General features: G+C 45.1%; 1 protein-coding gene across 2 annotated transcripts in view; it reads right to left on the bottom strand.

Annotated features, from left to right (window-relative positions):
• Window positions 1-10755, bottom strand: part of Dgkg (diacylglycerol kinase gamma) — a 148553-nt gene that overhangs the window by 119359 nt on the left and 18439 nt on the right. For both annotated transcript variants that reach the window (XM_028779685.1, XM_028779686.1), the window contains exons 3-4: window positions 4611-4776; window positions 4024-4077 (exon numbers count right to left, since the gene is read on the bottom strand). In XM_028779685.1, coding sequence (XP_028635518.1) covers window positions 4024-4077; window positions 4611-4776 — 220 coding nt within the window. The remainder of the gene's footprint in view (window positions 1-4023; window positions 4078-4610; window positions 4777-10755) is intronic.

The raw sequence follows: 10755 nt of genomic DNA, 5'->3' as shown, positions 1-10755 counted from the left end.
GGGATCTCACCACCCCTCAGTTGCTCTGTGCAGGGGGATCTCACCACCCCTCAGTTGCTCTGTACAGGGGGATCTCAGCACCCCTCAGTTGCTCTGTGCAGGGGGATCTTACCACCCCTCAGTTGCTCTGTGCTCAGCTATTCATCTCTTCATCCCTGACTCAGGCAACCACCAATCTTTGTTATCTTTATAGTTTATTGTTTCTCTCTTTTGGGGGGATTTGAAAGTTAATCTTCAAATTATCTACAGTGTGAGTATAGTACTTTTATAACTGGGAAAGCAAGCAAAACAAAACAAAAAACCAAGGTATTTCTTTCAAATATTCAATATTGTGCATTGGTGGAAAATCTCAACGAATTAAGAAATGAAATAAAACCCCAAGGGCCAAAATTCTTCCTTTTCATATCCTGAGCTGACATAATGGCGGTGACTCTGGGGGGCTTTGAGTCAATACTTGCATTGTGTGACAGAGTCTTTTTTCTGCCCTATTCTGGGGAGAGGGAGCTCAGCTCAGGTGGGCTGTGCTACCTGTAGCTGTAGACAGTGCTGTGATTGGTGGAGGCCATGTCAATGGGCTGTAGAAAGTGCTGTGATTGGTGGAGGCCACGTCAATGGGCTGTAGACAGTGCTGTGATTGGTGGAGGCCATGTCAATGGGCTGTGTACAGCTGAGTCCAGAAGGCATAGTTGGTGGAGGCCATAGCAATCAGAACCTAGTGTCTTCAGGCTTCTACTTGAACAATAGGAAAAGGCTGGGATTTCCCACAGTTGGCCAGACTTGGCTCTTGTAGGAAGGGACTTTCTATGAAGCATCTAGCTGGTCCTAATTCTTATTTTTTGGTAAACAGGGGCATTAATTAAGCCATCTGTTAATGGAGACCTATCAGAAAACGGATTATTCTTCTTTAAATCTCCAGTTTAAAAAAAAAATGAAAAAGAAAAAGTTTAAATATCTCCCTGGGCCCAAAATTAGATAATTGCCTTTCATGATTTAACCTGCAGGGTCTGGTGTTTTTCTTCACCATAAGCAGGCAAAGTGGTGAATGACAAATCAGTTCTCCAGGAGGAAGTCTATGGGCGTTTCTCTGAGATGCATAATGACAGAGCTGTTGTGAATGGGGAGAGCCATGACCATCCAGCTCCAGTACTGTCACGTGACCCTCAGTACTGTCACGTGACCTCCCCTCTGTAAAGTTCTTCCTTGATGCTCACTCACTCTTCAGCCACTAAAACAAACTCCATCCACATTATTTTCGGCCTTAAGGCATGGACTGCAACTCGAACATTCCTCTGGAAGTTCCAAATACCTGGGTAAGAAATTGGGGCTGCATGCTTCCTTGCTGGGCATTTAAAAATCTCAAAGCCTTGCCCTCTCCTTCCTGCTGGGAGGATTTTTCCTGTTAGAATTTGTTCTGTTATACGCCCTATGAGATGTTAAGACTTACCTATGCCTTACATTTATTATCCACCAGCAGAGTGATATCTACCTTGGACTAGCTGAGCTGATGCAGAGCTGGCAGGAGGGAGTGATCCCACGACTTTGAAGAGTCTTGCCCTACAGCTGCCACCAACAGCATCTGGAAGGTCTGGATTCTGAGCTCCATAGGCTGCCTTGACAGCCTTCCATTTCTGAAGGCTCTGATTCCCATGTGTAATGTTACTTTTCTCTTTTCCCTCGCCCCAGTCTCCCATGCTCTCCTGTTGTCTCTTTCCAGTTCTTCTCCCTCTCCCCTGCCTCTTAAAAAATTTACTTTGATTATTTTTAATTATGTATAGTGTGCATGTCTGTACTTGAATATGTGCTCGTGAGCGTGTATGCCCATTCCTGCCTCTGATCCCCTGGAGCCTGGGTACAGCCACCTGATGTGGTGGTAGAAGTGACCGTAGTTCCTCTGGAAGAGCAGCAGGTGCTCTTAACGGCAGGAGCCATCTCTGTATTCCCTCCCTCTTCAGGTGGAGCCTTCATGTTGCCTAGGCTGGCCTTGAACTCACATGATCCTCTCATCTCTGCCTCCTGGAAAGTTAGGACCACAGCATCTGACTCCACAGTGAATTTAAAAACAACAACAACAAACCCAAACTAACTTATTTACCAGTCCTTCTGCCAAACACTGAAAGCTTTATAAGGCTTCTTGTTTCCCTCTTGGGACCAGAAAAGAGAGCAATCGGGGTTGTAGCTCGTGTCCACTGAAGAGGCTCCCAGCCTAGTCTCTGCTGAAATTGTTCCTGTTCTCATTCAGCTGTAGAGACTCTTATCCACTTTGTCTGATGCATAATTGACAAATGTAATGGAACCACATTCTCTATCCTCAGCGTTCATCCCAAGAGCTGGGATTTGCTTGTGTGTGTATAAATTGTTTCAACAACCAGCTCTCATGGAGTAAACAAGATCTGACTCTGAGTCTTTATATTTGAAACCTCAAGAGCAAAGTGCAGAGTCCACAAGTCCATTAGAACAGGACACCAAGCTGCTCTAGCAGGAGACTGAGGCTTCAGACTCACGGAGAGTCTGGGCGAAGAACAGATTCTCAGCATGTGGGTCGTGACCCCTTTGGGGATCGAGCGACCAGTTCACTGGGATCTCCTAAGACCATCGGAGAACACAATATTTATATTACAATTCATAACTGTAGCAAAATTACAGTTATGAAGTAGCAATAAAAATTATAGCGTGTGTGTGTGTGACCACAACACGAAGAACTGTATTAAGGGGTGGCAGCATTAGGAAGGTTGAGAACCACTGCTCCAATTGTTAATATTATTGTTAATATTATTGAGCATTTACTATGGGGCCAGGCACTGTTCCAAGCCTTTAGATGCCTGCTAACTCATTCAACTGGCATAACAATGCTTATTATCATCCTGTTCTCCAGAGGGAACAGCAAAACACAGGCATTGCCCAAACACGCCCACAGCTTTCTGCTGTAGGTAGTGACAGAGCTGGGAATGAGGGCCAGAATCTTAACCGATATGTTCTATTGCCTGATCCGGTTTAGGTGGGGATCAAACAGGGCATCTTTACGGGACATGAGAGCAAATGTCAAGAATAGTGAGCACTGCTTTTTCCGATACCCAGCTCTGTCCAGAGCCCCGGGAAGTAGCTTCTCATTTATACGTGTGTCAGGGAAGATTGCAGACCTGCTGCATCAGAGTTGGGTCAGTGAACCATAGGTACTACAGCAGGTGCACCGCAAGCTGACGTGGCACCTTTGCATGGTGCAAACTACCTGGTTTGCTCCTCGCTCCCTCACTGTGTGCAGGTCAAAGATCAGGGATTTGAGGTTGCACAAGTCTGGACTGTGTCCTCAGCCCACAAGTCTCTTTTGCTCTGTGTGTGAAGCATCATAAATGTGAAGGTCAGAGGAAAAGGAAATAAGCAGGTACCTAGCAAACAGCTCCTCAAAACCAACGTTTGCTGGCTCCCTTTGGCAATGATTAGAAACCCTCTAACTTGTTAAAAACTGATGTTCACATTTCTTTTTCTTAAACTGAAATTAAACTTAATCTTATGTGTTTTTTCCCCCTGCATGTATGCCTGGTACCTGCTTATATGGGCAAGAAAAGGGAACCAGAAAGTCCTAGACCATTGTGAGCTGCCATTCTAGGTGCTAGGATTCTAACAAGGGTCCGTAGCAGGAGCAGCCAGTGCTCTTAACTGCTGGAACATAACCGCCAGTCCCCCATTTCCATTTTTTGTTGTTCAGTCAGGACATACTCTTACACACCTGCCCTACTCTCTCCAGCCATCCACTGGTAAAATACAGAATCATGCCTGCTTATGCCTGAGAGCCAGATCTTGGCAAACACACTCCCATGCCCAGGCCTCTGGAGAAGGCTCCCCGCCCTCTAGCAAGCAAGTTGTCGGGAGTAAACATCTGGCAACCTGTTCCCAGTCTTGATCTATTCTGTTCCAGGCCAAGGGAGATAAGAACCTTTACAGAGCCAGACTCTCTCAATTATATGGATAAACAGAAGCTGGGCATGTAGTTACTCCTCCCCGAAATTTCACATCCCAGTGTCTTACCTGTGTCTGGAGCACAGGCCTCATCTGCTTTGGCAGCATTGTCCGCATTATAATCTAGGGAACAAAAAGAAGAGTAAAGGCCAGTCCGTGTCCCCCAGACTCTTAGAGGGGCGGTAGGAAACCTTCCCGTGGGCTCTGGTCTGTGTAGGTTGCATTTGTAACCCAGGATTATTGTCAGATTGGCTCATGGTCTCTGAAACTCCAGGAAGACCCTGGCCATGACATTTTCTCCTCTGACAGTCCCTGATTAGTCTAGCTGGGATGTGTGCCAAAAGTGCTCTAACCATGGACTGACGCCTTCTTGAAAGGCTCTTATTTTTCTGCCACATGTTAGCATGTGGCCCCTCTTGCCCCATTCTATTCTCTGACCCTCGTGACAGAATTGCCCCCTCTTTATTCCTCTTGCTGAAGGGCTCACCAGACACAAGTTCCAGTGAGAATCTAGAAGGAGAGGAGTCCTTACCCCTTAGCCTCCCTTCTGCTTCTTCCTTAAGGAAGTTACTCAGGTGGCCCTTTAGTGTGCTGCCTGTGCCCATTGCCAAGGGTTACAGCTGTTCAACCATCTTGGGGAAAGCTGGACCTTGTACCTGAGACATTGGGCTCACTACTGCTGGCCCCCTCCTTTGGGTGGTCAGGTGTCTCTTGTCTGGGCTTCTGGCTGAAGGCCAGGAAGAGGTGTGTGCTCAGTGGCTGAGGAAGGTCCACCTCCAGGTATGCCCTCATGAACAGCTTGAAGACATCATAGCTAATGGGCTGAGGAGGGCAAGAAGAGAGAAGTCAATAGTGGGAAGGGAGAGGCTGCTGAAGGAAAGGGAACAGGGTGATGGCTGGTGAGGCAAGTCACGTGGGAGCAACGGAAATGAAGGGGTTGGCAGGGGCAGGAATGAAAAGACCAGGAGGAGACAGAAAGCCCGAGGAGCAGGAGACAGGTGAGACACAGACAGAGAAAATGCGGTAGCTGACCGTTAGACACAGTGGCAGAGTAGGGTTTGTAATAGGGAATGCATCTGTCTAAATTTGGATTAAAAATGGGGGCGATATACTCCCTGAGACTCAGGGACTACTGTGAAAGAAGACAGAGTGTAAGAGTCAGATGTTGGGGTGCACTAGAGTAAAACACTGCTCTTCAGACATTACAAGAGTCACTAATTCAGTAGTCGTGGTTGCTTACACAAGATCTGCATAGGATCAAGCCAGTTAATATTACAGAACTGCAGAGATGGGCTCCACAGCTAAGGAGGTATGGACAGCTGTTGGCTTGTTGGGGAGTAAGAGTCAGTTTTTGTTAAAGGTGTGGTCCCCAGTAGGTCTACCATACTTTGGTGAATGGTCCTACACCCGTGAATATATAGGGAACACAAGCTGGACTTAGTAGGTCATCAAACAAAAGAACACTGTGTTGTAGAGGGGTGGGAGGAATAGGGGAGGATCTCAGAGGAGTCAGTGGGAGGAGTAGAGGTGGATCTTAGAGGTGTCAGTGGGAGGAGTAGGGGTGGGTATAATAAAAACATATCCAATGTAGTATGAAATTCTCAAAGGATTAACAAACTACATATAAAAGGTGGCATTCATAAATAGTGAGTTCTAGGAATCTGCCTTTGTCCAGGCGCACGTGAAGGTCTATGGACCAAGGATCCAGTCAGTGCTTGAAAATTCTGGATAAGATGAAGGATGCGGTAGAGAACAGGAAGGAAAGAAAGGTTCTTTAGTGCTTATCGTGATGTTTTTCTGATTCTTGAGGTCAGGTCTCAGAAAGTAGGAGAGATTGGGGAGTAAGGGCCAGGCTTAATCCTGAAGTGCTTTTATAATTCTCATTTTTTTTCTAGACAGATCCTGAGATGAAAAGCAATTGTGTATGTCTGGCTCAGCTGTGACCCAGAACGAGTCACTGTGAAGGCTTTAGGCATCCAGGGAAGCAGGAAGCTAAGGACAGGAGGTGGAACCAGAGGGCATGGCAGAAACCAGACCCTGTCCCTGTTGTGTCTCTCTCAGAACAGCCTGGCATCTGGTCCCAGGCTTTGAGCATCCACGCCCTCAGCAAGCACTCACCACCACCAACAACGGTTCGCTGTGAGTCATCGCTGGCTTGCGCTTTCATGGTGTTGGAGTGTCATCAAATCACAGAAGCTTCTGGAAACCATTTGAAGAAGTGCTGCCCCAATAACTGCTGTGCATAATAGCAGCCAAGAGAATAGAATCCTGATTTGGAAACCCACTTGGTGCTGTCTGGAAAATGCTGATAGCATTTAACCCCTTTCAGTTCTAGGGATTCAGTAAGCCTTCCCAGAATCAGGAACAGACTTGCATGTGTAGAGTCAGGAGTGGGCTCTGTTGGGAACTCACAACCAATCTCTGCTTAGTCCAGATTAAAAGAACCCAGCACATGGTTGATTTGTTACATTTACTGTGGCAGCTATTCAGCTCTCCGTGTTTCTTTTCTGTTCCAAGTCTCTGAGTCTCGGCTGCATTCTCTGCCTGTCTCTGTAGCTTTAAATTTTCAAAGCCTACTTTTAATGGTGAGTTTTAAATGCTTTAACCTCCCTTCTAGCCCACCAGCCACCAGAGGTAGTGGAAAAGAAAGGATATGGGGGGAGTGGACCTATTTAGAAAGGTTCTTTGGAGCAAATCTCATCTGTGTTGTCAGGAAATCAGTAATTCAGTTTACAGGTCAGTAGCGGCAGCTTGATCTACTTGCAAACACTTCATGGATATACCAGCAATCCAGTTTGCTATAGCATCAGTGATGGCATGACCTAGCAGGATCAGCCAGGCCTCAGCAGAATCAGCACAAGTCAGCAGGATAGAGCAGGATTACCAGGAACACCAGGAAAAGTTCTCAGCTGTGCCTCTCTCAATGAAGCCTCGTCAGCGAAGCCTCGAGACCAGCGAGCTATGTAAGCAAGCTCAGCCTCCGCCTCTGGCACTGTCTGTTGAGTCCTATCTATACTCCTCCCAATCACCACATGTTTTCCCGGGTCTGGCCTCACCATGTGTCTTGTCTCAGCATGTAAGTCTGTCTCAGCTGACATCACTCTGCCGATCTGCCTGAGCTGCCAGCACACCACCAGAAGATTTTTGGTGCATTTCTCTACATGGAGTCCCAACAAATGCAGCTCAACTACACAATGTAAGGCAGACCAATACATGTGTGTCGCTAGTGAAGAATTCTTCATCATGTGTCTTTTCACATGCTTGCTTTAGCAGAACATCCTTTCACCTGTGTCCACTTCAGGTAAACACTCCTTCACGTGTCTGCCCCAGCAAAACACCATCTGACACAACTGACTTTCCAAAGAACCCTTATGTTTCCACTTCATGTCCCTCTCTGTATCTATAGTATCATTTCCTCAGCCTGCCTGTCTGCTCACATCCTCTGCTTCTTCCCAGGACACAGCATCAAAGTCTCTTCATCTCCTTTCCAGGTGTCACCATCTTCACTGTCTCTGATGGTATCACCATCTTCACTGTCTCTGATGGTGTCTTCCACCATTTGATTGTCTTCTACCAGCAAGCACTTTGTCCTAAGGGAATCCTTCCTCCCTTCACCTTTAATTTCTGCAAAGAACCTGCACTGGCCTTCCTTCTGCCCTGAACTCTGTTCTGTTTGGGTTCCTGACTCTTGCCTGTGAACTTGCTTCCTCCGAGATCCTGAGCATAGTTGTCTGCTCCTTTATGAACTTCTTCAACTCAGCTCTCTGAAGATTTTTACCCTCTCTTCTTGAGGCTAATTCCTACATTGTGATTTTATTTTGATACCTCTTGTTCCCTATTTTGATTCAACTGAATCTCTGCTAATGACCTTGCTGTTCATCCTTTTATTTTAAAAGCTTGTTTGCATTATCTTTTTGTTCTATTTTAACTGACAAGTACCAGTTTAAACTACAGTTTTGAGATAGCACCAAATGGAAACTATCAGGATGAAATGTTTCTGAAAAAAAAAAAAAACAGGTATTAAAATAAAAGTTTAGTGCCTGGCTGTGGTGGTCTATCCTTTTGATCCCCAAGGCCAGCCTGGTCTACACAGTGAGTTCCAGAACAGCTAGGGCTAGGTAGAGAGACCCTGTCTCAAAAGACAAAACACAACAATAAGTTTAGCTAAACAAACTCTAATAGAGTATGGTGAGAAAACAAACAAACAAACAAGCAACAACAAAAACAAATAAAACCAACAAATCCAAAAGGTGACTTAAGAAGATTTGTGGCAAGCCTACCAGTGTGAAGTCCCCCAGAGCAGACACAAGATGTCTATTGGGGAGAAAAACAGCGGGCTAGATATGTCTGAGTAAATTTATCTTTTATCACTTGTAATTGGCATATAAAGAATTAAGTTTCATTATGATTTTTTTTCTTTTATTTGACACAGGGTTTCACTATGTAGCCCTGGCTGTCCTATAACTCACACTGTAGACCAGGCTGGCCTCATCCTCAGAGATCCACCTGCCTCTGCCTTCCGAGTGCTGGGAATAAAGGCGTGCGTCACCACACCTTGCTTTTTTCAAACAAAATTGATTTTTATTGTTCTTTGTTTCTCTCTTTTCTCCCTCATCCCTGTCCTTCTTGTGTGTGCTCCCTCCCCTCCTCCCTGCTCCCATGTCATGTGAGAACTTTTGCTTTCCTCTCATGTGTCTCTCAACACTTTTTATTTCCATCTTGAGATCTCTGATCTGGTTTCACAGCCTACAACCAACCTCATAATCCCTCATTTCATACACACAAACACTGAAAGTTTGGATCTGTGTATGAGAGAGAATGTATAACTTTTTTTTTGTCTTTTTGAGTCTGGTTCACCTCATGTAATGTAATATTTTCCAGATTCATCGATTTTTCTGTAGATTTTATAATGTCATTTTTCTTTACAGCCGAGTAAATTCTGTTGTTCATATAGGTCATATTTTCATTATCCATTCTTTTGCTGGTAGACATCTAGGCTAGTTCTGATGTCTGGCTGTTATGAACAGGACAACAACAAGCAGGTTGTGGAGAGTCCCTCGGTGATGGATATGGAGTCCTCTGGAGATTTGTGTAGGCATGCTGTGGCCAGGCCACTCAGCCAAACCCCACCTCCACTCTCAGGCACATGATACTCCATTATCTTCAACAATTATTAGTGCCTGGTCAGAAGATCTCAAGTTCAGCCTCTCTGGCTCCTCCTTAGTTGGGATCCTCTTCCTGACTGCCATTTCTGCTAATGCCAACGACACTATTCCAAAACTCAGCTTTGACCTCTCAGTGACCTGGAACTGGTTCTTGTCCCTTCATTCAGTGTAATTAGTTCCTTTGCAGTACCTGCCACACGCACACACACACTCTTTCCAAGTCCATTCCCCTTGTGCCATTACCGGAGTCTGACTTCATTTTCATGTATTTCAGCCAGGTCATTGCAGTACCTCTTTTCTTAAAAACTTACCTATTTAAAAGAATTACCTTATGTGTTTGAGTGTTTTACCTGCATGTACAGATGAGTGACAAGTGCATGCCTCATACTTACGGAGGCTAGGAGAAGGCATCAGATATCCTGGATGGGGAGTAATAAGTTACCAATGGTCCTGAACCACCATGTGGAAGCTGAGCATAAAGCCTGGGTCCTCTGTGAGAGCAGCAAGTGCTCTAAACTGCTGAGCCATCCCACCAGCCCCTGCAACACCACCGACGGCATCTGTGCTCTCACTTCCTTCTGTTGTTCCTCCCATCTGCTGTACTCAACCCTGTCAGGTTGACTTTCCTAAAGAAAACTGTGAGAAGATTGATTTCCTACTCAAAAAGTCTCCATGGCTTCTGACTGCACATGGGAGAGTTGAGAGCTGCTTCTGCATGAGTGACCTCCTGTATTATATGACATAGCATGCATACAGAAAAGAAGTTTGGGTGAGCCCAAGGGAATAGAATAGAAGATTAAATATATATTAATAGATAAGCAATGTTGCTATAGTCCAGTTAGTCATCCAAGGTACTTATGCATGTTCTGGGACCTTTGGAATTCAGAACCTTCTCTATAATTCCACTCCAGCCTAGATGTGGCATCACTTCATTTTTTCTTGTTTTCTGTCATGTGCAACTACATATCTTGTCCACACAGTCTCCTAGTTTTTTTCCTGAGTAAGCTCCACAACCCAAGACTTTAATTGTTAAAATTCTAGTGATACTTCAAAGCCCAGATCAGGTGTCACCTCTGCCTGAAACCTAGTGGGATTTCCTGCATCCAAATTTCTTTAATGTGCACTTTGGTTCCTGTCTTGTGAAACTCATGGATGCTGTTCTGGATTAATATAGCTAGTTGTTACATGTTCTCAGATTAGATTCAGAGCTCCTGGATGATAATGAGAATGTCTCATTTCATTTTTTGTCTCCAGAGCCACTCATCAAAACTATTTCCTTACAGATATTGGCTTCAAAGTTGGTACATCAAAGGAATGGCTTGCTGGAATGACAGACATATAACGATGTGTGGGTCTAAATATGTTTATATGGGTATATGGGAGGAGATGGAGGGAAGAGGAAGAGAGAGAGAAGTAGAGACAGATAGAGACACAGACATATACACACAGAGAGAGAGGTAGAGGGAGAGAGAGAGAGGTAAAAATGGACAGAGAGACAGACACATACACACAGAGAAAAAGAGAGAGGAGGAAAGAGAGAGGGAGAGGGAAAGAAAAAAAGATAGACAGACAGACAGACAGACAGACAGATACATACATACATACATACATACATACATACATACATACATACATA

This window comes from Grammomys surdaster, unplaced genomic scaffold (assembly GCF_004785775.1).
Source record: "Grammomys surdaster isolate TR1022 unplaced genomic scaffold, NIH_TR_1.0 361, whole genome shotgun sequence".
In the NCBI taxonomy this organism is placed as follows: Eukaryota; Metazoa; Chordata; class Mammalia; order Rodentia; family Muridae; genus Grammomys; species Grammomys surdaster.
This window is presented reverse-complemented; position numbering and strand designations above follow the sequence as displayed.